The sequence below is a fragment of the Elgaria multicarinata genome, chromosome 2 (assembly GCF_023053635.1).
Source record: "Elgaria multicarinata webbii isolate HBS135686 ecotype San Diego chromosome 2, rElgMul1.1.pri, whole genome shotgun sequence".
Lineage (NCBI taxonomy): Eukaryota > Metazoa > Chordata > Lepidosauria > Squamata > Anguidae > Elgaria > Elgaria multicarinata.
Window position 1 is genome coordinate 1,225,732 of NC_086172.1, and position 27,695 is coordinate 1,253,426.

Here is a 27,695-nt window from a genome sequence, read left to right on the forward strand (position 1 = left end):
ATCAAAATGTTTCAATTGATTAATCTAACAGATTTTGTTTGTCAAAGAGTTTATTATGTTGTATTTTTGGACTGTAATTTAGTGAACCATCCAGAGAACTTTGGCTATTGGGCACTATAGAAATGAAATGAAGGAATGAAGAATGAATTTGAACCTTGCTGCCATAATCACAACCATTCAAGGAACAAGAAGCTTCTTGTTTCGTTTGTGAGATAGAGAAATGGACTGAGACCTAAGCTAAGATGCAGCTGAGGGGGATTTTATGTAAAAAATGTGGAAGCCACTGGTGTAATCTGCTTTTGAAAACTTCATTAAGTGCATTTCCACTTCATAGGGAGGGATGTCACCAGTTTGTTAGATGTTATTGGAGAGTTAGTGTTTTATCTGTACTAGCCACATGAAGAGAAAGGAAGAGGACTGGATTAAGGAGTTACTGAATAGTAACTCCTTAATTTCAAAATTAATTTCAAATTTACTTTCAAAAAATCTTTGAATTCTGGCTCTTCGTCTGTTTTCTGCTGCAACAGTGTAGCCCCGTTAAGCTGGCAACTGCAGAACCGGATATAGGCTTGCATGTGGGACAGTTCAGCAGCCAAGATGTCTCCAATCATCTGCACAGGCATCTTTTCACCCCCAGTCTTCTTGCGTATACGAAGGGCTCTGGTAGGAAATAAAATTAAAGAGGAAGCAGTTTGACTCAAGAACTTTCAACAGGAACAAGTGAATGAAGGGCCTGCAGGCTCCTATCGAAAAGGACTTCCTGTCTGGCAGGACCAACTCTACTGAAAGTATAAGACAAGTGGGCTCTGGCATGCAGTTGAATGGGAGAAATACTGTTACCAAGGATTTCACTCAGAACCTGTAGATTATTTTCATTGTTGTGGGCATGGGATAAAGCCTAAATTACTGTTTGGCAAGCTTTCCTAGTAGCCTCTGAAGGAAAGCTGATCAGTCTCTAAGAACACTGAGAGAGATTTCTACCTGACCCCATTCAATACCGTATTTCTTCGATTGTAAGACGCCATCAATTGTAAGACTCACACTAATTTCAGTACTACCAACAGAAAAAAAAAACCTAAGACACACCCACAATTCTAAGACGCACCCCGTTTTTAGAGATGTTTATATGGGGTAAAAAGTGCGTCTTAGAATTGAAGAAATACGGTAGTAGTATTTATGGACCCTTACACCCAGAAACACAACCCTACTGTATAAACAGACATGATAAAAAATGGCACCATCAAACCCCTAGATCATTAGATTCCAGTCTCCCCTGCAATGTATCTTTTCAACCATTATTTACAATATCATTGGCTTCTGCATGTTTAGCCTGGAGAAGAGAAGACTGAGGGGAGACATGATAGCACTCTTCAAATACTTAAAAGGTTGTCACACAGAGGAGAGCCAGGATCTCTTCTCGATCATCTCAGAGTGCAGGACACAGAATAACGGGCTCAAGTTAAAGGAAGCCAGATTCCGGCTGGACATCAGGAAAAACGTCCTGACTGTTAGAGCAGTACGACAATGGAATCAGTTACCTAGGGAGGTTGTGGGCTCTCCCACACTAGAGGCCTTCAAGAGGCAGCTGGACAACCATCTGTCAGGGATGGTTTAGGGTGGATTCTTGCATTGAGCAGGGGGCTTAACTCGATGGCCTTGTAGGTCCCTTCCAACTCTGCTATTCTATGATTTATCATTTTTTCCGACAGTTCTTTTATTATCTTCAACTGATATAATATATGAGCTGTTTGGGGCATTTAATGCCTCACAGGGTTAGGATTGCTTGAGGGGGAGAATGGGGCTACAGTGGGGCAGTCGGCTGAGGAGAGGGTCTGAAGCAGGGGCCTTGACCTACACATGGAAGCCAAAGGTTCTAAAACATGTATAAATAAATAAATAAATAAATAAATAAATAATAATAATAAATGTGGGGAGCCTGTGTATGAGCAGAAGCCACTTCAGAATTTCTCCTCAGATGTGTGAATACAATGGAGTCAGGGACATGAATGAAGGGGCAGGACCAGAAAAAGTCCAATTGTGTGATTCTAATTGTGTAGCAGATTGAACATCCCAACAGGGTTTTAGTCACTTTAAAATCATATCACATAAGATTATAAATTCAATTAAAAGCTTCCTGAGAAGAAATACTTGTATAAATCTTGATCTCAGACAGTGGAGCAGAGAGACACGTTTCTTTTTTTAGCTAAAGTTTAAAATTACAGGTAAGATACTGATTGGTCAGAAATGCTCTTGAGGTCTTCAGAGACTTCTAACTCTTCTAACTCTTCTATTCCATGTATTGTACCACTAAGTTGGAGACGCTCAGAGAAGTTAGAAGGGGCCTATAAGGGCATCAAGTCCAACCCCCTGCTCAGTGCAGGAATCCACCTTAAAGCATCTCTGACACTGCAAATTAATTGTAACTGAAGAGGAACTACTAATTTGGGGTGATCTGGTGGAGATGGAGTGGAAATTGAAAAATTAAATTTATTTGGATTTATTTGTTTATTTGGATGGATAATGAATTGAATGGCTTTAACTTCTGGGAGACTTATATAACTCATAGAATCATAGAATAGTAGAGTTGGAAGGGGCCTATAAGGCCATCGAGTCCAACCTCCTGCTCAATCAAGGAATCCACCTTAACACATCCCTGGCAGATGGTTGTCCAGCTGCCTCTTGAATGCCTCTAGTGTGGGAGAGCCCACAACCTCCCTAGGTAACTGCTAGTAAACCTCCATTGTCGTACTGCTCTAACAGTCAGGAAGTTTTTCCTGATGTCCAGTTGGAATCTGGCTTCCTGTAACTTGAGCCCATTATTCCGTGTCCTGCACTCTGGGATGATGGAGAAGAGATCCTGGTCCTCTTCTGTGTGACAGCCTTTCAAGTATTTGAAGAGTGGTATCATGTCTCACCTCAGTCTTCTCCTCTCCAGGCTAAACATACCCAGTTCTTTCAGTCTCTCCTCATAGGGATTTGTTTCCAGACCCCTGATCATCCTGGTTGCCCTCCTCTGAACACGCTCCAGCTTGTCTGCATCCTTCTTAAGTGTGGTGCCCAGAACAGGACACAGTACTCAAGATGAGGCCTAACCAGTACCGAATAGAGGGGAACCAGTACCTCACCGATTTGGGAGCCATATTTCTATTAATGCAGCCCCAAATAGCATTTGCTTTTTTTGCAGCCACATCACACTGTTGGCTCCTATTCAGCTTGTGATCTACAACAATTCCAAGATGTTTTTCATTTGTAGTATTGCTGAGCCAAGTATCCTCCATCTTGTAACTGTTCATTCGGTTTCTTTTTCCTAGATGTAGAACTTGGCATTTATCCCTATTAAATTTCATTCTGTTGTTTTCAGCCCAGCACTCCATCCTATCAAGATCACTTTGAAGTTTGTTTCTGTCTTCCAGGTATTAGCTATTCTACCCAATTTTGTGTCATCTACAAATTTGATCAGCGTTCCCTGCACCTCCTCGTCCAAATCATTAATAAAAATGTTGAAGAGCATTGGGCCCAGGACTGAGCCCTGCGGTATCCCACTCGTTGCCTCTCCCCAGTTTGAGAAGGTTCCGTTGATAAGCACTCTTTGAGTCCGATTCTGTAGCCAACTGTGAATCCACCTAATAGTTGTTCCATCTAGCCCACTTTTAGCTATTTTGTTAATCAGAATATCATGGGGCACTTTGTCAAAAGCCATATGTTTGCATGTGGAATGCAAGCCAGAATGCAGAATGTGGAATGCAAGCCAGAAAAAAAGAACCCCAAAAAGTATAGTACAGGGCTAATATAATGTAATTAAAAGTGTAATTATAAATTCACAAGAAAAGTTCCAAAGTATACATGCATCACGCTGCCCGAAATTTACAATAAAAGCAATCATATACAATGAATAAAGTCAATACAGTTGTCTTTTCAACCCAAATTATTTATGTGAATATTAACAAAAATAAAAGCAGTCATACATAGTAAATAAGGCCAATACACCTGATGTTTTCAACCCTGGTTCTCTTAGGTGAGTGACCGCTAATAATTTAACAGCAACACCAGAATGTGTTGTCGTTTCTACGCTCCTTCAGAGCTATTGTATGTAGGACCAGATTATTCGCTATACAGCCGCACTGTATTCCTCCTCTTACTAAATACTGAATGAGAGGGCTGTGAAGTAAAAGGCAGTGGGGGTGGGTGGGTAGAGATAAGTAATTCTCACAGAGGCCTATGATATTGTACTAATGAAGTACTATCAATCTGCAATATCTCTGATTAGCTTCTCAGGTGACATGGCTGGAAAACACTTCAGCCCCTGGAATTCCCAGCTGGAGGGTCCCTTAGTACTACCAATCAAAAGGCAGCATGCAGGTATTGTCTTTTCCTCTTTAACAAAAGTTTTCTGGTAAGAAAACAGACTAAAGAAGTTTTGGGAAAATACATGAGGGTTAAAAATGAAAGACTTCATTGTCCTGTGAAATTCCATGAACATGGCAGGGCAAATACACACACAAAATGGCCTCAGCTGGTTCGGGTCGACTCAGCGTTCCATCCACCCTAGGTCGGTAAAATGAGTACCCAGTTAGCTGGGGGAAAGGTAATAACGGCCGGGGAAGGCAATGGCAAACCACCCCGCTATAAGGCCTGCCAAGAAAACGTCAGCGAAAGCTGGCGTCCCTCCAAGAGTCAGTAATGACTCAGTGCTTGCACGAGAGATTCCTTTCCTTCCTAAATTTGGGTAGCTAGAGAAGCAGGCGTATGTGTTTTACAGTGCATTCCTATACACCTGAACACAAAAGTAAATCTAACTGAGCTCAATGGTGCTTATGCTGAGTTATGTGGGTATAGGATTGCAGCCTTGATCTTTATTTATTTTTTAATTGGTACTTTAATTGTATCATGGGATTATGTATTTCAGGACTGTGACAGCTAACAACACAAATGCTAACAAAACAGTCCCAGTACTTACTTCAGTAATTTTGCATTAGACATTATGAGCTCTTTCCAGTTGACAAAGATTAATCCCATTTCTGCTTCTGAGAGACAGCCTGCTTCAGCCATTTGTTTCTGGAAAACCTACAGACAGGAAGTTACAGAAAGAGGAAGAAGAGCTTAAATGCAGTGACAAGCTTTTAATAAGGTGCCCTTCTCTCTCAAACTATAAACTATTAGATATCTAATACCAGTGCTCAGAAAGCTTAAATTTTAATTTGTTTTTAGCACTGTTTTAGACAAGCAGTGTGCCGGATACTTCCTTTAACCAGATTCAAAGAGGGTACTTTACTATTTATCAGCTTTGTGGAAGAGGTAAATGTCAGCAAGTGCAGCTTTTCTCACTCCTGCAGCATTGTAAGATAACAAGTTAAAATTACTCCCTACACTGCTATTAGAGGTACAAGAGCATTGTCCTCTATTGCACCTGATCAGCCTGGCTAACTGTAACTGGAGCAAGATATGGACATTGAGAGTCTTGCTGCAGACCATGAGCTCGCTGTCTAGTTGGATTTGTTTTGGTCTTCTACTTTGTGTTTTCTCATTCCAAACAAGTGAATGTATGGAACTCGGGAATGGCCATCTACTAATGGTCAGAGCTAAAGCAACAACTATTGTCAGAAAACAAGGACCTTCTTCAAGGGGTTGTAACAGTATAATGCAGACCCTGGCCATAAGACCGGAAGGAATGATGAGGTAGACCACTTTGCTCACTGGATCCTGTTACAGCATGCCTAAAAGACAGGGGGAAATCTTGGGTAGACAGGGATGAGATTAAAAAGTGGAGGGTCTCTGAACACCTCCGGGCTCGGAAGCCCTCCGCCATCTTTTTACAAGAAACACTTAAGGCAGGAGAGTCGGAGAAAAAGCTTTTATCTCATTCATATTTTGGTGCCCAACATGCAGCGATAGGGACTGGCCATGCCACAGGAGTTGCCATTGTTATAGCAAAGCACATGGATTTTCAGGCAGATAAGATCAAAAGGGACCCAGCAGGACGATATTTATTTTTGGCAGGAAAATTAGAAGGCCAACCCATTACACTGGCTTCAATATATGCTCCCAATATGCACTGCTATTCTTTTTTGGTCAAGGTCTTTAAGAAATTATCTGAGTTTGCAGTGGGGGATCTAGTCATAGCTGGTGATCTGAATGTTGTATGCGATTTAGATACCAATAAGGCAAATGTCGGAGAGGGAAGACCCTGGCTCCACTGTTGAAATATTTCCATTTGATAGATTCCTAGAGATGCTTAAAACCAGCACATGTGTTGCTAAATCTCTCTTATATCTATAACAAAAATATTACTCCTCTGGCAACAAACATTCCAAAATGTTGGCCAGAGCGCTTAAAAAGAAACAAACAAAATCCAAAATACATTCAATAAGTAGGAATGATGGCACCCTAATGTTTGACCATATGAAAATTAATTCTCCCTTTGCAGACTTTTATGCGCAGCTTTATCACACAACCTTTCCAGGGGTAGATCTTATTGAAAAGGATCTGAAAAGAAGTGGCCTTATCCCCAGCTAGTGAAAACCAACAAAAGATGTTGAAGGGAGATATACTGGTGGAGGAGGTCGAGCAAGCCATTAAACGTTTGAAACTTCATAGACCCAGACAGATTCAGAAGCTCATTTTATAAAAAAAAAAATATTAAGGATGTGTTGACTCCTGGGCTTGCCCAGCATTTTTTTAAGATCTGGCAGGGTGAGGATTATCCTGACACCTGGAAAAAGACCAGGATAATAGTAATACCAAAATCTGGATCAAAAAAAATTGTCATCTATCTTAGTTCAACAATTACATAGGGTGGTAGGGTAACCTAAATCATGTAGATCAGAATGGATTTATTCCCGAAAGATATATATCGGACCCAATATAACGGGTTTTAAATATTACCGATGATGCAACCAGAACAGGTCACTAATTTCACTCACTTATTCAAGGCCTTTGACTGTCTTGAATGGCAATACTTGTTAAGGGTCCTAAACTATTATCAGCTAGGAACCAACTTTGTGACCGCAGTTTCCAAATTATATGCTGCTAATGCTGCAACGGTGTGTACAAACAATATAGACTCTCCACCTATCGGCTTGGAACGGGGAACGAAACAAGGCTGCCCCTTGTCACCTCTGCTCTTCGCCCTCTCCCTGGAACCATTGGCTAATATCATACGTCAACACCCAGGTATTATCAGATAAAGAGGAAGGGATGAAGAATATGCGATTAATATGTATGCGAATGACATAATTATGCTGAGGGACCCACGTCAATCAGTCCCTAGCCTGAAGGAGGAACTAGTAAAATTTAGACAACTGGCAGGTTTAAAAGTTAATTATGAAAAACCCACTATCATGCCATACAAAGTTCACCCCAACCATCACTCTTTATTAGCCATACCTTGGGAACACCAATCTGTAGAACATCCTTTAGATACTTTGGAATTTACATTCCTAGGAAAATTAACAAACTATTTAAAATAAATTATGGCCTCCTTATTAAAACTATGAAAAGAGACCTGAAGAAATGGAATAAACTGAATCTGTCAATTTTAGGGTGAATTGCTGCAATACAAATGTCTTTGATCCCCAGGTTTCTATTCTTATTTCAAGTCCTCCTTATCCTCCTCCAGCCAAAAATATTTAAGTCCTGGCAAAGTCAACTCAACACATTTGTCTTCCAAGCCAAAGCACTTCGCCTGGCACTAAAACCATACTACAAAAAAACAAATGGAGGAGACTGGGGACTGCCACACCTCGCATCCTATTATGAAGCCTTTCTGTTACGGCAGCTCCATTTTATCATTATGAATGTAAACAAAAAGTGGATACGTCTGGAAGAAAAAATGCTGAACAAGGGACCTTTATGGCCCTTGCCTTTTCAATCTATAAAAATAAAGGAGCTAAACAATATAAAAAACCCATATACCAAGACTATTTTCATAATTTGGAAAAAGTGGCAAGCCAGGCTGTCTCCAGTGTGATCTCCCCTCATCCCATTACAAGTATATCCAAGTTAGACACAACTATCATCACTAGAATTTCTGAATGGGAAAAGAAGGGATATTTTCAGTTGAGAGATTTTTATGCTCAGGATAAACCAAAAACAACAGAACATCTCAGAACTGACTTAGGAAACCCAGGCCTAGGATGGCAATTATCCCACCTCATCAGAGACCCCCTCATAAAGACACATGCACTCAAAACCCCAACAGGATTAGAACAAGCAATTCTAACAGTAGGGAAGGAAGGGAAGGGAATTGTATCTTTTGTGTATGCTATCCTAATAGACACCCAGATGGTTTTGATGGTGGGCTTGAAGATAGTGTGGAAAGGAGATTTAGGAGGGAACTAGAAGATGCTAGTTGGAACAAATTATGGGACAATAGACCACTCAGATCAATATCAGCCTCTATCTGAGAAACCTCTCTGAAAGTACTGTACAAATGGTACCGCACACCAATACAGCTGGTGCATTTTACTTCAACATGCAGCCCCCTTTGTTGGAGAGGCTACAGGGTCAAAGGCACGCATTTACATTTATGGTAGACCTGTCCACATATGCTGGGATTCTGGATGTTAGTACATAGAGAAATAATGGTTATTAGTAGCGAAATGATTGTATATGATCCAAATTATTTTTGCTATCAATATACAAAGGATCTAATGTAAGTTTGAAATGTAAAGATTTGTTATCATTTTTGATAATTTCCGCTCACCAGACAATTACACAGCAGTGGAAAAAACTGGATAATCTGAACTTACCTGCATAGTACCGAAATATAAGGTCTGTGGCAATATCAGAAAAAATAATTCACGATTTGCTTCTAATCCAAAGAAAAACAGAACTGCTAGCATTTTATACTACATGATGGAGATTTATTCAACAAACATCACAACCGGACTTATATATGCCTGCTTCCATTCTGAGCATTTGGACATTATAACAACAAATGAAGATCACACAACACACTTATGAATTAGTTTATTTCTTTATTTCTTTTTCCTTTTCTTTCCCCCATTCTTTCGGCTTGTTTCCCCCCCCCTTAAAATTGTATTAACAAGTTTTCTGTAACAGCTGTTTAAACCCCAATTGTTAGGGGACTGTTCTATTTTCTGTTATATCTAAAATAAAATAAAAATTATCTAAAAAAATAAAATCTGGCATCCAGGGCATAAATTTGGTATAACTCCATATTGTTTGGGGCATACAGGGATAGTACCGCCTCTTGGTTTTTCTCATTTTTCTTTCTTGTGATTACAGCTATAGTATGACATGAGCTTTTGATTCCCCGTGAAATTTCCTATAGGTCTTATGGCCAGGGACTGGACTAGGAGTGATAAAGGAAAGCTTAATACAAAGGAAGATAAGCACCTGTTTAAGAAAGAAATTAAGTGGATCTTAAGACTAAACACCTAATCACCGCAGGATTTATTATTATTTATTATTATTATTATTATTTATTTATATAGCACCATCAAGGTACATGGTGCTGTACAGAGTAAAACAGTAAATAGCAAGACCCTGCCGCATAGGCTTACATTCTAATAAAATCATAATAAAACAATAAGGAGGGGAAGAGAATGCAAACAGGCACAGGGTAGGGTAAACAGGCACTGGGTAGGGTAAAACTAACAGTATAAAGTCAGAACAAAATCAAGTTTTAAAAGCTTTAGGAAAAAGAAAAGTTTTTAGCTGAGCTTTAAAAGCTGCGGTTTAAATGATTTAAATTATTTAAATGAGTTAGAATTTTTATCACTTCTGTAAGTAACCTGTAACTTTCAGACACTGCCTAGATTTTGTAGTGCAGTAATAGCCGTATATTGGGAGACCCTGAGCTATTCTCTAAATCATGGCCACAGCTCTAAGAACTTTCAAGAAAAATACTTCCCTAGCAGCTTGAATTAGAGCCTTCAGTATACTCTTTCCTAGTTGCCAGTGAATTTACAGCAGGTGACATTTGCTATAAGAATCACTGCAGACGGTTTTATAAGAAAGCGTGGATACACAGGCCTAGTGTGCAGTGTGGAATGATGCATAGTTTCTAATTTTAAATTGCATGCACAGGCTTTGTTGCAATGTGACTTGTCCTATGTCGAAACTACCCTTTCTGTCCCAGCAAATCTCACCTCTACGACAAGTTGAAGATCGTCCATGTATTTTTCCTCTGTCTGGATCAACTCATGTATGTAACCCTGTCTTTTCCTTTCCATGGGTTGCATTGTGTCAAGACTTTGCAGATCAGCACACCCTACAAAATGAAAGATTTCAAGTCACTTCTAGCCTAATTACTGGCTAAATACGAAACATAACACAGGCAGTGAAAGGTTCCAAATTTGTTGATGAATATAGAGAAGAAAACTGATTTTGAAATGGTCGAACTGGAACCACAAAGATACTTAGTATTACCTTAGTTTTCTTCCCTATCCTTCAATGGGCAGCCTATGGTCCTCATCAAACACAGAGTTTCTAGCTTTTATGCTCAGAATTGGTGTGGAAGATCTCTAATCTCAGTAGAAGAGTCACCAGTGTTACGTATTGCAACGGTAGTGCAATAGTCTTCATTTGGCAATGTTAATGTTAGAATCATCCCTGTGTGACGTGGTAGAATGGGAATGGTTGTCAAAGTGCTTCATGGAGGTACAACAAGATCGGGCCTGTCCAGTGATGGCAATCCAGGTGTGTAATGCTCTCCTCAGAGAAGCTCACCTGACACCTACTTCAAAGTCTTTCCATAACCACACGAAGAACTTTTTGTTTCTCCAGACTTTTGAAACCTTTTAAGATCTATTTAAATATTTTGTGCTTTTTGAGTTTTACCAGATTGATTTTATTTTCTTGCTTCTAATTTTTTTTATGGTGTATCATACTTTTATGGTGTTAGTAAGAATTTAATACTTCTATTGTTATTGTAAACCATCCAGATAACTGTCATTTGGTGGCATATCAATCCTGTTAATAAATAAATAAAATGATTGTACTATCATTTAAAGTCATGAGTAATTTTCATTTGTTTCAAAGACAATGAGCTTGTAGGACCATTATATATGAAATCAGCAGAAGCTCTTCTTTCTTTCTTTCTTTCTTTCTTTCTTTCTTTTAAAGGGGGGATAATTTAATGATTTGAAATCAATTATCTGAGGAATGAGCCCTCAACTTTTATAAAACAGGATGCTTTTCAGTACAAAATAAAGATTTATAGGCACACCAAATATAAATTAAATATATAAAATAATAATGTATTTATATATGAAAAGTATCAAAATTCCTCACTTAATTCACTACTATATTTAAAATGCATTAAAATATTATGTGTGAACAATACAACAATTTCCCAAGTAAACCATTTACCAGCAGGTAAATTGAAGTAGGTGCCCGGTGAGCCTCTTTGAGGAGAGCATTCCATAACTGGGTTGCCATCACTTGAAGACTCTATATTGTAGCCACCTGTTGTGGTGAATCTACTACATCAAAAATAAAGGATATTATGAATGAACAATACAACCATTTACCAAGTAAACCATTTACCAACAGTTGGGCATGTAATAATTTGGAAAGCCTTTATCAGTTGGTAGGATACAAATGACTAGCTAGCCACATGGTTACATCATACACACCACAAGAAGGTGCTACTTGGCAAATGTATTCATTACATCAGAGAAACATTAAAATTTAAAGTTTACTGCAACAGATTCCTGCTTTCTTTAAACCAACAGGAACACACTGGAGTACAACAGAAACACATATAACTTAGAAGTCTGTCTCAGCCCCCCTAAACATAAAAAACCTATTATCTCAGGAATCCATAAGAAATTATTATCTCAGGGGTCTCAGGGGCTGGTGGGCAAATTTGGAATTTTGAGGGAATGTCATAGGTGCTGTCACAAGATGGTTGCCCATTCACAAAACACCCATTTGCCAGAAGGCAAACTGGTGAAGCTAAAAGAAACTTGACCAAAAACCTAAGTAAAGGGCAGAAGTGCAATTTGAGCTCCAAAACACAAGACGGCTCTTTTGAATTCCCAGTTTTTTACTCCAGCACCTTTGGCCAAGAGACAGAGTTGGCGAGGTCTGTGCCCCAAACACCAGATCACATATTTGCCCCCGTAAAATACAATTGATTTCACCAGCAAGCTGGTGATACTCAGAGAAACACCTACACACACAGGCAACACACACATCCACACCACACATCTGCACTAAACCAAAAAAATACCCCCCCAAATACCCAGACAAATCACACACACACACACACACACACACACAGAGAGAGAGAGAGAGAGAGAGAGAGAGAGAGAGAGAGAGAGAGAGGCAAAACCCAACCCAACCAACCAGCCACCTGCTCCAGCCCCAGGTAAAATACGCACTACACAGCAAAAACAAACCAACCATAAAACATACCAAGGAACAAACATTGCTGCTCCCCATCAATCCCTTCAGCCTCCCAGGGTATATCCCTACCACAACGTCAGAATACACTTTTTCCTCCTTAGAGGGCAGTGGGAGCTTCAAAACAAAGCACTGGGTTACAGCCACCTGCGATTTTTCCTTTTCTAAGAGTGCCGCTAGGGTCCACGTGGGGCCCAGAAGCATTACTGGAAACAGACGGCATTGCAAGGCTGATGCAAGGCTTTGATTTAAAGCACGCAAATCCTCCCAGTTGATTTTAAAAAACAAACAAAAAATAAGCACTAAAACAAGTTTTAAAAATCAGGATGGGCAGGAAGCCTGACGGGCACTGAGATAACTTTCCCACAATCCAAGATTTATAAACTTTAGAAATAACTATTCACATTTTCACTGGCAAACCATTAAGGAGCCATTGACTGAAACCTGCTGCTGAAGTGCAGGCTGGAATGGGGGGAGGGGCTTAATAGTTCCGTTCCTAGAATAGTTACACCTCTCAGTCATCGTTATGAACATTTGGATACACAGCTGTGAAATATTATAGTCATAAAATTTGGGAGAAGAATTTGTGGGAGTGATAATTTGAGTATTTGATTGGGAAATAACATATTTCTAATTGATTACATTACCTAGAAAGATGGTATTTGTGTTTAAAAACAAAAACAAAAACTTCTGTGCTAGGGCATCTGAAAAACTAAAATAAAAAAATCTTTAAAATGGGTAACACCAGCTAGGTAAACTCCTAATTAAACCCCCAATCAAACACAGAATAATATTTGACATTTTTTTCACCAAGCTGATTCTTCTTTTTAAAGTCAAATACCATCGTTTGGGAAGAGGCGAGGAGAGGAGCATCTGAAACCAGAACGCAGATAAGTCTTCAAATACAAGCCTCTCAAAAAGCAGAATGTATCTTTTAAACAGTATCATAAAAAGCTGTGGTGGTCTATACAGGGCAAATTGTTCATCACTTCTGCTCAACTGTTGGAAAATGTTTTTTTTTTATCTCAAGGCAGCATACATGACCTCTGTAGATTAATTTGAGAGTTAATGACCAGCCCAAGGTAACCTTCATGGCTGAGCTAGGATTTAAATCCAGTGTCCCAGTCTAACTTTAATGCCTTATCCCCTACACAACGCTGGTTCTCTTAGGCCACAGCTAGACCTAAGGTTTATCCTGGGATCATCCAGGGTTCACCCCTGCCTGAGCACTGGATCCCCTGTGTGTCACCTAGATGAACAGGTTTGACCCCTGGATGACCAAGGGATAAACCTTAGGTCTAGCTATGGCCTTAGCCAGTTTACAAAGGTGGGTGATTTCACAGGTTCTCTCCATGGAAAAGATGAATGTGATAAGAATCCTTAAATCTATTTATTTATTTATTGCATTTCTAATCCGCCCAATAGCTGAAGCTCTCTGGGCGGTTCACAAAAAACAAATACGTAATCTCTTTCATAAGTGAGTTCTAAAACCTGGAGCAGCATATATTATTTTGTAAACCGCCCAGAGAGCTTCGGCTATGGGGTGATATATAAATGTATTTAAATAAATAAATAAATAAATAAATAAATAAATAAATAAATAAATAAATATGTCATTAGAGATCCCTTTTGTTCAGAACTCTAGAATCCCACACTGTTTTCAAGGTGACTACGGAAATATCTTTAATAGTGAATCAGCATAGGCAAAATGATGTAGGACTTCTTACTTTATACAATCTTATGCTTGGAGGATAATGAGATACATTGGGAAAAAGAGGAAATATTCTGGCTGGGGAATATGAGAAGTGAAGCAGTTCAAAAACTGGCAGCAACAGCAACTGCTGGGCAAGGAAAAAGCAGTAGTGATACAAGCTACACATCCACCATATGGAGATTTTACTTTGCAGTCTTTACTACAAATTTTAAATTAGTGTCATCCTCTGTCACAGTATCCACCAATACTACAAATTGAAACTGGTTTGACAACAGCTTGCCACTGAAAATTCTGGGAATTCTACTTTGGTGAGAATATTTTGCTAGAAGTCCCAAATCTCTTATAAACTTATAATTTCTGCAAGTTCTTTCCTTGGGAGCCATGACAATCAAACAGGTTTGAAACTGGTTTAGGAATGTTGACAAGTGTTGCCCTATAAACAAAGATATGGTATAAGTAACACACTAAACTTAACATTGCCTCATCTTCAGTACTCTGCAACTGATCTGCAGAGCTGACATACAATCATTTCCCAAAGTACTTATTGGTTATTGGGTGATTTAAAAATGTAAGAAATATAAATAAATAATCAATAAAAAAAGAAAAATGGAAGAAAACAGAAAAGAAAATATATTTTCTAAATCAAAGATGGGCCAAATGTTTTAGACTTCCACTCCCATAAGCAAGAATGCTGAGAGCTGAAGTCCAAAATATCTGGACATCTACCTTCTGCCCACCCCTGCTCTAAATCATACCTGGAGATAAATGTAATTGGACTAACTAAAATGGAAAAGAAATCACACACAAGTATATTCTTTTGTGTGTCCCTTTAATAAAATATTTTGCATAGTTATTTCCAGTTTTCAATAAACAAACAACAATTATCTCATGTACAGCATATGCTGTGTTTGCATGGTGAAACACTGATTATTATTACAAACCTTTAATACTAGAAAGCCCCAAAAGAAAAAAGAAAATATTAAGGCAGCAGACAACACCATAATATGTAAGAATTCAACATAATTAATTACATTAAAGCAGCATTATGCTGTAGCAGCCCAAAATACCACTACAACCAGAGGTCTGTCAGCATTCATATAGCAGATTGATGGTTTGATTGAATAAAAGGAAGTAATACAAATCATAGGACATACTTTGGCTAATACTGTGTTATGTGCAACGAGCATGTCACAATTTGGTGGTGCAATTAATATTTTTTTAGTTTTTTTATAAAAATCAAGAGTTCTATAGCTTTTACATTCTTAGTTGTAAATAAATAAATTATGTGCATTTTCTTAGCTGTTTGTATGCTCATGCCAAATATCACAAAGTGGTGAGCAAACTTTTGAATTCTCCAGAATTCTCAATTAGGTTGGATGTTAATTTCTAGGTTTAAACAATAATGCCCCCTCTTGTTCTTGTGAGACTCTCACAGACACCATATTGCATGCCTTTGGGGGATTATGTCAATCCTATTTTCTGGAATGGAGCAAATAAAAAGTCATTACCTTGTTTCAATTATATGCTGCAGTTATATTATCTCTCTGTGGTTACATGGAAAGACTCTTAATTATCCAAAAGAAACTTGCAAGAGCAAAGCCATTCATATTTAAAGCTAGAGACCACAATTCAAAGAGCCACCTTATGCACACCTAAAAGTTTGGGTTCATGTACTAGAAATTTTGGGTTTTGTTTGGAACAGCATGCATCCATGCCACAAAACAAAACTGCTTGATATGTGCAATACATGGAGAAGTTTTGAGATGCTGAGTTTGGGCTGGGAAATAAGTTAAAAAGTTCTACTGGTTATGTGTGTTTAGCTGTGTATATGCTTTGCTGGATCGTGCCCTATATGGTTTGGACACATCTTCTAACAGTTGGTCCAGAAGGGTTCTTTAATCTTGCCTTGAAATTCACCATGTATGTCTTCTTAGCAATAACTGACATAACATCTAAACATATTCACACATCACTTTCTGAATGATTATGCCTGATCCTCCCATGACCTTGTTCAAGCTTGACCTATTGAAACATAAGAAATAAAGAACATGGAGCCAGGACAATTTCTTTGCAAAATGGTATTGATGTCATGGTAAAATAATGGCATGGTTATGTAGTAGCGTTGTAGCACTTTCAAATTGAATGTACCTATTTTGATTTTGATATTTTAAAATGGTTGTTCAAATCTAAGTTGAAACATGTCTATCCGTGAGGTTTCACAAGCCCCTGTCAGGTTACTCGGAGGGCTGTAGTTTGGCTGGGAAGGTCACAAATTCAGCAGCAATACGTTTTCACTTGGGCTGACATCATTTGGTTGGAAGCTGCTAAACTACAATGCCAGTTTGTGAGGAGAGGCCAGAATACTGCAGGATTACCATTTTTATTGATGTAGTGTCAATACTATTAGCTAAATGCCTAGTATCGCCATAAAAGGGAAACCATGGACAGTATCCAATTGGACACTGGCACAAATAATGTGGTGCTAATGTCAGGGACCTCTAGAACAATGTTCGCTGGCACAACAGGCATCCCAGGAAATCCAGTTGCACCAGTAGTACTATTGGTATCACTACGCTAGCGCAATATAATTTATGTTAGGGTAACTGGATACTGCCCCATCATCTGAACTTTGAGCCATTTGCACTTTTGCTGCCACCAATAATGATAATTTCATTCTGTGAGAAATAATATAAACATCACAATTTGCTGTAGATATATAACTATTCTGGATTGCACAAAAGATCCTTTCCCACCATCCATTATTTGATCAAAGTAATACAGCTATCAATTATTTGATTAAAAAAACCCTATTAAGAGTACATAATATTCGGCTTATTTAAGAGGAAACTGTAAACTAGGGAGTAAGCACCATTGAACACAGTGTGATTTCACTTCTGACTAAATGTGCATAGGATTGCTCTTTTAAGCTGTAATCCTATACATACTTACTAGACAGTAAGTCCCATTGAATACTTCTGAGTAAACAGGATTACAGTAGACAGAATGTGGAACAAAAGGCTTCGGAATGAAATTGTATTAATACTATTTGATAATAACTGTTAATTTTTGCATATTCACTAAACTGTAAAATTTCAGATTGTTGAAATGTTGTTTGCACTCTCAAATTTTGAAAACCTGATTTTAGAAATTATCTGCCATAGATCATAAGAAGTGTTTTACCAGATTAAACTGTCATCTTTTAAAAACACCACTGCCATCCCAAAGTTATGTTCATGAAGTGAAATGATAGAAGCGTTACATATTAAGGGAAATATTTTTTTGAACCACAAAAGAATTACATCTTCGACAGCAGGAATTAGTTGCCCTTTATACCATCTTGCTAGAAGGTAACTTAATGTTGCCTTGAAGTGACCATTCAAAATGGATGTTCTCCCAAAATTGGGGATCTCATATATTAAAGGATATGTAGAAAGTTTAGAGAAGAGGGTAAAGTTACCACGAGAAAATAGATATGCAATGCAGCAGGCAAGAGCAAAGCCTGACTGCATGGCCAGAGGGTGAGGTGGGAAGACGCTAGGACCCCCCAAAAAAGTTGGCAAATGTTGAGTTAGGTATCTTCTGTTTTAACAGAGGTGTTGACTAGGAAATTGCCAGAGGCAATGCAGGTGTAAGAAATATTTAGTAATAGTTTCTTGTTAGAGATAAGTACCTTTGTATTTTTAAGTGTAGCTATAGAATGTTAAAAGGAAAAAGCTTTGTATTTTCTAGCATCTAACTGCAAATTATATTTAAACATGAATGCCAAATGGCCTTTTTTACTTTTTAGGAAAACCAAGTTGGGACGGGGCAATTCAGAATGAAGCAGTGGCAGGAAGCAGTGCTAAGTCCCCCATTCCCTGTCGGCTTCAAATTATTTGCCCTTCCCCTCCCAACCTTGGACAAATGAGCACACACAAGCATGTCCAAGTCCTCCCTGTGGCCTTCCCCCATCCCAGATGGGACTCTCTTCACTGAATCTCGCTTCCAGTAATGTGAAATTAGGCTGGAAGGCTCACCTATAGGTGGGAGAGGGGCAGGCTGCAGGAATGATGGGAGCACAACGGGGCCTAGAAGCATGCCATGCTTGTTCTGGAGCTGACTGGGCTCTTTATATTGCCGTACCAGCCCTACAGACACCTGAAGGATCAGGACTGATCACGACCAAGTGCATTTGAGGAGGGATGAATCAAACACAGCCCCTCTAAGCCCCATCAGGAGCACAGCAAGGACTAAAGGCCCTTCAGACCTTTTTGTCCCCTTTCACTGAGACTTCAGAACAGGATCATGGAAAATAAGATTCCCACAAAAAGTCCAGATTTGTTCCATCACTACCCTATACTCTAGTACACAATAAAATGCTGTGTTACTGGAGAGGGATAGGATTTTCTCAATATTGAGGAAAGAGCCATCTTATGGATCAAGAAAGTATGTGTGTGTCAGATCAAAAAGGTCCACGATCTACAACCCAGAAGACACAGTGGACGAATTAACGTGCATAAAAAGCACACCAGGTTTTATTCCACTGCTGCTCTTCCTTACCCCCATCCAATACCACTATCACTGTGCACAGAATCATACATTTATGAGAGATCACCAAATCATAAATTGGCAAAGGAAATACATGGTGCAACATCACGAGAACACAATTACCCATGTGAAACTACCCATAGTAGGTCTTTGTGTGCCTAAAGTCGCACCATGCCAAGAGATAGCTTGACAAGCATGCTAATTATTCATGGTTGTTCCTAAATAAATGCAGTAGAAAAGACCAGATTGGACAGTGCAGAAAGCCACACAAAGACCCACTAATCAGTTTGTATAAATAAATTGTAACTGAACAGTATAGAACAAAATTTGTAGTCTTGATGGACTTAATATTGAAGTGAAGCAAATGCATGGTTTCAGAGAGATCGGAGCAGGCTGCCCACCCTGCCTCCATTCTATAGTCAAACTTGGATAGTGGGTCTCTGAGGTGCTTTCACACTGGAAGGGGACATTAGATCCTTAAAAAAAGAAAAAGAAAGAAAATTAGGGATAAATGACCACAACCAACTTCTCCGAGCGCAACATGCAAGGCTATAAAAACAATTTCTTATTAAGAAGTATTCCGAAGTTGGCATCCCGATGAATTTTTCTTGTTTTAAAGACATCTATGAGGACAAATGATAAGTTACTGAGTTTTACAACCTGTCACATACTGCAAAGGCTCATAATATATGGTTGCCAACTGCTTAACAAGAGAATAATGTTCCTATGCAAAGTAATTTCCAAGACTGCTTACTGGCTTTTTGATATTTAAATTCAAATGTTTATGGTGACGTCCTCTAATTCTTTAGTACTGTAACAACATGCTAGCAAAAAAATAAGGCAAAGTCTGACAATCATAGATAGTCATGATTCAGCTACTACTGTGGGCCTTTATTTCAATACTTGTTTCATAACAAATGAAACTAGCTGACAATAAGACCTTGCTCAAAACAGAATTAGGGTGTGTGCTAATATTACATTAGGACATCCACCAGATTCTAGTGGCGGGGAAGAGTTTAGGAAAGTTTTGTACATCCCATTATTAGATGATGACCTTTACTTATTCACAGTGCCTTGCACAAAGAGAATTAACAGAGTGAAAGTAACAGCATATTGCTTTTGACTGATCTAGTCTGAATTAATGCAAACCTAGTATCATGCATACAACATGTGCACTAAGAAAAATGGCAGATATCATAGTGACTCAGGCATCAGGACAGAGTATTTGGTCTCCAATGCATTTCAGAGCTCTGCTCTTCCTTGCCTTAAGCATACGGTCCACCCTCTCCATACCGTTCCAAGCAGCAGGAGGAAGGGGAGGGCCATGTGCAGTTTGGCCGGGAATAAGGTAACAATAATGGAGCTGGTGCACAGAACACAGGATTCTTTGCTACAGTCCCCATCTATTTCTGAAAAGACTCTGTCCTTTGGAGCCACTGTGATGCCAACTTCTCCCAAACTCTCAAAAACATAACAAAACCTTGAGTTATAGAGAATATCTCAGTCAGAATATATGTGATTAGTAACTTTGTATAATTTATGCAAACTAGAGATATCTTATATATCAGAAACTTCCCAACCTTCATATTAACAGCAAAAACAAACATGTGCAGAATGTTTCATGTGTGAGAGTAGACATGGGGCTCATCTACACCAAGCAGATATTCCACTATGAAAGTGCTATGAAAGCGGTATATAAAGTGCAGGAGCCACACTACTGCTTTATAGTGGTATTGAAGTGCACTCACAACTGTTGCCCATGACACATACCATACACTGCTTTCATACCACTTTCATAGTGTTATATCCTGCTTGGTGTAGTTGTGTCATGGGCCACACCAGTTGTCAGTGCACTTCGGGCCTTGCTAGACCTACCTGAAAATCTGGCGGGGAGTCAGGGCGACGGCGCGCTACAGCTAGCGCTCGCCGTCGCTCTTTTCCACACGTAAGACGCGACGGGGCAAGGGGAAGACCCGTCGCGTCCGCCATTTTTTTTAACAGTTAAAGGGCCATGTGCGCAGGAGCGCACCACCGGAGCAGGTAAGATTATTTTTAAAAAATTAAGGCCACCCCACTCCCCCAATGCCTGATGCCCCCCCGCCCGCTCGCCCTCCCCCCATGCCCGATGCCTTGTCCCCCGTCCTTCTTTCTCCCCCATGCCCAATGCCTTGTCCTCCGTCCTCCCCCCATGCCCGTGCCCATCCTTCTTCCCCCGCCCCCATCCGCCATGCCCGTGCCCATGCCCATCCTTCTTCCCCCATCCCTATCCCCCGTCTGCCATGCCCGTGCCCATCCTTCTTCCCCCTCCCCCCTCCCCCGTCCGCCATGCCTGTGCCCGTTCTTCCCCATTCTCTCCTCCCGGGTCGGCCTTTCCCCCAGCCCCTATCTCCCCCCCGTGATTCCCCCCCCGGCCCGATGGGCATAGTGCTCCTATGAGCACTGTGCCAAGTCCGTGGCTACTAGGACCTTCCGCAGCCCCAGCCTCAGGCCAGGGCTGTGGAAAAACCGGGCCATAAGCGAATCCGCTTATGCCAGGTTAAGGGAAGCTTTAGCCCGGCCTGACCCCGGAATCCCCTGTGCACCTGGATACACAGGAGGGAGACCGGGCCTCACACTGGGCTAATGCCTGGTCTAGCAATGGCCTTCATTACCACTCTAAAGCAGTAGTGTAGATCCTGCAGTGCACTTCAATATCTCTATAGAGCAGTAGTGTGGCTCCTGCCTTTTATATACAGCTTTCATACCACTTTCATAGTGGAATATCCTGCTTGGTGTAGATGAGTCCATGGCTTTTCTTATGCAGAAATTACCTCTGTATAGGAAAATAATACATATGTATCAGCCTTAAGAGATATCAAAAATCCAGTCCAGTAGGAAAAGTCAAAAGTGCCAAGAAGTGATCACATCACTCCTTCATGTCTGATTAAGCTACATTTGTACAGTACTATTAATAGCTTTGGAAGTATGAACTACATTATTAAGTATAAATTACATTATTATTATGCTGCTGATGATGATGACTGATTTACACGTAAACATTAGCTTTGGAGACTTCCTTAAGGCAGATGGATGAAATGATATAGAATTTGACAAACTCTTTAGTTAGTCTGTGGTACACCTTAATGGAAGGAAGGCTCAATTATTGTGCCAAATGAAAACAGCTGACCTTCAGCAGAAAAGCTGGATTTGTTCTGAGGACTATTCTGTCTTGGTAGATTAAGCAGCATTCTTTATGAAATGACAGAGTGCCCAACTCTGAGATCCTGAGCAAGGTGTGATTGCAACAAGAAAAAGAACTGGCCATGGGAGCTTCTTCAGGGACACTTTCCTAAGAGGTTCAAATGATGGCGTGGTTAAAGCACACAGAACCTTGATCAACTACTCAAATGGAAGACTAGACCCAGGGGGTCTAGCATGGTTAGACCCAGGGGGTAGAGGGGGATGTGTTGGAATCCTGGAACGGATCCTGGTTATGTTTCCATTGATTTGCTAATTGCTGAGAAGCTGGGAGGAACAGAAGACTCAGCAGAAAATTTAAAGGTCAACTTTGCACCTGGACATTGATGTCATAATTGAATAATTGGTAAACTGATTGTCTTCAATTAAGGGTTGCAAGAAGTTGCATCATTGTACAGGTAGTCTATAAAAGTAAATGTATTTCCATGTACATGTATCACTCACTCAGAATGTATCACTCAGAATCACTCAGAGATGTATCAGAGCTGTATTGACTGACCGTGTGTAAGTATTTGTTATCTGTGATTGCCATAACTAAATTATATTTTTATATGCCAGTAAAGGTTTGTTTAAACCAATTCAAATCTCAGTCTTAATCTGTGTCTTTGCTGACTTGGCTGTAAACCGCTGTAATACTCTGCTACAAAGTTATTGGCCAGAAGCCTAGTCTGTGCAATAACTAATGAGGTTGGAAAATCTCCCATAAACCTCAATCATATAAAACCTCAACAGGATGATCTCGCAATATGATGATCGCAAGATCCTCCTCCTCAGTCTACACGCAGAGCGCAACATCCCGGGAGGAAGAGGACATTGCACATGCCATTTTGTTTTTTTTTTCCTTTGAAAATGAGCACAGGAGTGCTCCAAAGCAAAAGGTGTTTTTTTTAAAAATAAATAAATAAAACCTCCTGCTCCCCCCACCCCACCCCCAGTGGGCACAGAGCTCCTGAGGAGCTCCGTGCCCCGTGCCAGGTTCCTGGCTCCTCGCGATTACTTGTGAGGAGCAGGGACGAAACCAGGATGGCAGCCCACACGTCCCATGGTCTCGGGATCATCCTGAGACCGCGGGAAAAGTTGGGATAGAAGTGTAAGGCCATATCCCGGGGAAAGGGAGGGATCATCCCTCCCTCCTCTCGGGATCCCGTGTGTCATGTGGACGTACAGGGATGATCCTGCGGCGATCCCCGGGATATCGCCCCAGCTAGCCATGCCCTATGCCGAGGATGGGAAAAAATAGGTCCATTTTTGTCTTGCAAGATAGCTAACAGAGCATCTGTTTGTCATTTACAAATATTTGGCATTTAGGAATATTTGGATCCAAGCCAGACTGGAAAATGCCAGCACACCTAATGTTGGCCAACAATACAGACATGCCTTTGTCCTACAACATTAAAAAAAACACCCACCCTTCATTAGTTTCAAACATCCTCTTCTGTAGGCCTTTACTGTATCTAAGACCTTCTGTACATATCCCTTACTTTATAAAAGTGACTGCTGAGATTTATGCAGACAGTTTTAACCAAGCTAGGCCCAGATGATGCCAAGGCTGGCTCAGCAGACTGGCCATGGATGATGTTGCCATGGAGGTTTCTGAGATGGCAGTATCAAATCAGACAGTGAAGCTTGCCTTCGCCTCCAGAATGATTCCTACCTTCTCTGACCTAATATTCCAGAAAACTTGAGAAGAGCTGTCAGCAAAAATGCCAGATTGGAAAGTGTGCAACTGTGGCTTTGGTTCCCTCACACTGAAATCTGGTAATGGTGTTAATGTTTATGGCATGTCTTCTTCAGGTTGACTGAGGATTCAAACAGGTCTACTGGTGATGGACATGAAGTCTTTCAGATTCATGCTGCAATCCCCTTGGTCTAGGCCTTGAAGACTACTCACACATGTGTTGCTGACATAGATTCTAGATGCTCCTCTGGCACGATAGAGCAGAAAAAAGGATTCCTCTAACAGAGATCCTGGGCAATTCTGGTGATTCACATATGCCTCTATTGTTGGTGCATGCAGTCCCATCAGTATGGGCTAGAATTTCAGGAGAGCCAGATTAATCACCCATAATTTCAGCCAGTTGATACTGTGAGTTTACAAATGGAGCCATCTGATATGTGTCACTAACTCCTTGCAACCAGCATCCCATCCTGTCAGACCTGTGTCACTTCTTACTTGAAGAAAGTGGAGGTATCAAATTAACACCCCTTAAAAAAAATAATTAGCACCCTTTTATTGAAGGCACCTGAAAGCCACCACTTGAGTAACTTCTTTACACTGACTGCAACCTTTACTGCAATATTTAGCTGGGTTGCAATCTTGAGCAGCCAGGACAGAAAGAACCACGATAGGGGCTAAGAGTGATGCAAAGCCCAAAAGCTGCTATCACTGATCTGGGCAGTGAAACAAGTGCATCATGTCTAATATGGTGGAGCACAGTAGCGAGCGGTCTTCCTTGGTGATCTTCTCTGCTCTCCCTAGGAGAAAAGAGCTGATATTCATAGAACCACATAATCACAGAATACTAGAGTTGGAATGGGCCTATAAGGCCATCGAGTCCAACTCCCTGCTCAATGCAGGAATCCACCTTAAAGCATCCCTGACAGATGGCTGTCCAACTGCCTCTTGAAGTCCTCTAGTGTGAGAGAGCCCACAACCTCCCTAGGTAACTGGTTCCACTGTCGTACTGATCAAACAGTCAGGACATTTTTTTCTGATCTTCAGCCAGAATCTGACTTCTTGTAACTTGAGCCCATTATTTCATGTCCTGCACTCTGGGATGATTGAGAAGAGATCCTGGCCCTCCTCTGTGTGACAACCTTTCAAGTATTTGAAGAGTGCCTCATGCAATTTGAAAGCTATACTTCTATTAATGCAGCACAAAACAGCATTTGCTTTTTTGGCAGCCACATCACACTGTTGGCTCATATTCAGCTTGTGATCTACAACAATTCCAAGATCCTTCTTGCTTGTAGCATTACTGAACCAAGTATCCCCCATTTTGTGACTGTGCATTTGGTTTCTTTTTCCTAGGTGTAGAACTTGGCATTTATCCCTATTACATTTCATTCTTTTGTTTTCAGCCCAGCACTCCTGCCTGTTGAGATCACTTTGAAGTTTGTTTCTGTCTTACAGGGTGTTAGCTATTCCACCCAATTTTGTGTCATCTGCAAATGTGATAAGCATTCCCTGCACCTCCTTGTCCAAATTACTGATAAAAATGTTGAAAATCATTGGGCTCATGACTGAGCCCTGTGGTACTCTGCTCATTACCTCCCATGCTCCCAGAATCCAACTCTCTCACATCCGCATCATCTTTGTAGCCAGTTGTTCACCTGGAGTATTCTTCTTTCCCTTTGTATTCCTCTTCCAAGAGCTGGGAGGATGGATGAGAAAACTATCTAGGCCCCAAAGTTTTTGAGCTTTCTTCCTAGAGCTTCAAAGTCTGACATGATTTCTTTGTAGCTCTGCTTGGCAATATCATTTGTTCCCACACTGATAAGAAGAAAAGGGTATATGTCAGTGGGCTTTATGGGCTTTGGCAACCCTTCAGTTACATCTCTAATTTGTGCTCCAGGGAGACAGCATACCTTGTGAGTCCATGGGTCTTCATGACATACTTGGGTTTCAATCCCATTCAGCAGGGAGTCTCTACTCTTCTCTTCTCTTCTTGGTCAACTGACCTTCTACCTCTTGTTCACTGTTCCACGAGGGCCTCTGTAATTCTTCCTCTGCTGGCTGTCCTCCAGTCTCATCTGGAATCTGTCTTCCTGTAACTTGAGCCCATTATTCACATTCCGTGTCCTGCACTCTGGGATGATCGAGTGTGACAGCCTTTCAAGTATTTTAAGAGTGCTATCATGTCTCCCCTCAATCTTCCCTTCTCCCAGCTAAACATGCCCAGTTCTTTCAGTCTTTCCTCATAGGGATTTGTTTCTAGACCCCTGTTCATCCTTGTTGCCCTCCTCTGAACCCCCTCCACCTTGTCTGCATCTTCTATGAAGTGTGGTGCCCAGAACACGTCAAGATAAGGCCTAACCAGTGCCAAATAGAGGGGTACCAGTACTTCGTGTGATTTGGAAGCTATGCTTCTATTAATGCAGTCCAAAACAGAATTTGCTTTTTTTGCAGCCACAGCACACTGTTGGCTCATATTCAGCTTGTGATCTACAACAGTTCCAAGATCCTTTCTTGTTTGTAGTATTGCTGAGCCAAGTGTCCCCCATCTTGAAACTGTGCATTTGGTTTCTTTTTCCTAGGTATAGAACTTGGCATTTATTCCTATTAAATTTCATTGTTTTTTTCAGCCCAGCACTCTAGCCTATCAAGATCACTTTGAATTTTGCTTCTATCTTCCAGGATATTATCTATCCCACCCAATTTTGTGTCATCTCTAAATTTGATAAGCGTTCCCTGCACCTCCTCATCCAAATCATTAATAAAAATTATTGAAGAGCACTGAGCCCAGGACTGAACCTTGTGGTACCCTACTTGTTACTTTCCCCTAGTTTGAGGAAGTACCATTGATAAGCACTCTTTGAGTCCGATTCTGTAGCCAACTGTGGATCCACCTAATAGTTGTACCATCTATCCCACTTTTAGCTAGTTTGTTAATCAGAATGTCATTTGTTTATTTACAATAGTTCTATACCACTCGATACCTAAAAAAGATTCCAGAGGTACTTTGGTATTAATACCATTGGTATTAACAGTAAAAAGAAAGAAGATTAAAAAAGCAAATTAGAAAAAAATGTGGCTATTCAGTTGTGGAAGGCTTCTTGAAATAGAGTTGTTTTCAGGAGGTACCGGAAGCAGCATAGTGTTCACACCTGCCTGACCTCCAGGTGACGGAAGTTCCACAGAGAAGGGAACACTACACTAAAGGCTCTTCTCCTGGGGGATTCCAGTAGGGCAATAGGTCCATGGGGAACCACCAGGAGCATGACCTCCGAAGACCTCAGGGATTGGACAGGTTGGTAAGGGAGAAGGCGCTCTCTCAGGTATCCTGGTCCCAAGTTGTTTATGGCTTTGCACACAAGTACCAAAAACTTAAACCTGACCTGATAGACAATAGGCAGCCAGAGTAATTCCCTTAGCAAAGGAGTTATATGCTGAAAAGAGGCAGCTCCTGACAACAGCCGAGCTGCTGCGTTTTGCACTAGCTCCAGCTTTTGGAGCAGCCTTAAGGGCAGCCCCACATAGAGCGCATTGCAGTAATCCTATGAGGTTACTAATGCTCATACCATTGTGGCCAAGTTTTCCCTGTCCAGAAGAGGCTGTAGTTGACAAGCCAGCCAAAGCTGGTAAAAGGCACTCTGAATCACTGTGGCCACTTGGGCCTCCAGCAGCAATGATGGATCAAGGAGTACCTCAAAATTATGAACCTGATCTTTCAGATGTCTCCCACACTAGAGGCATTCAAGAAGCAGCTGGACAACCATCTGTCAGGTATGCTTTAGGGAGGATTCCTGCATTGAGTGGTTGGTTGGACTCGATGGCCTTATGGGCCCCTTCCAACTCTACTATTCTATGATTCTATGAATCTATGTCACAGGGAGATAGAGCTGTGTGTCATCAGCATACTGATGGCTTTCTGCTCCAAATCCCCTATTGACCACCTCCAAAGGCTTCATGTAGATATTCAACAACATTGGGGACCAGATGATGCCCTGCAGTAGCCCATAGCTTAATTGCCAAGGGACTGAGAAATGGTCACCCAATGTTATTCTCTGAAATCAACTCTCCAGGTGGGACTGGAACCACTGGAACCCAGTGCCTCTAATGCCCATCCCATGGAGTTGATTGAGGAGAATACCATGATCGATGTTATCAAAAGCCAATGAGAGA

At 40.7% G+C, this 27,695-nt stretch overlaps 1 protein-coding gene across 2 annotated transcripts in view; it reads right to left on the reverse strand.

Moving 5' to 3' along the window:
* ITSN2 (intersectin 2) overlaps positions 1-27,695 on the reverse strand; it is a 199,386-nt gene that overhangs the window by 39,244 nt on the left and 132,447 nt on the right. For both annotated transcript variants that reach the window (XM_063115903.1, XM_063115904.1), the window contains 3 exons: positions 10,113-10,234; positions 4,958-5,064; positions 477-660 (listed from right to left, as the gene is read on the reverse strand). In XM_063115903.1, the coding sequence (XP_062971973.1) occupies positions 477-660; positions 4,958-5,064; positions 10,113-10,234 (413 nt within the window). The remainder of the gene's footprint in view (positions 1-476; positions 661-4,957; positions 5,065-10,112; positions 10,235-27,695) is intronic.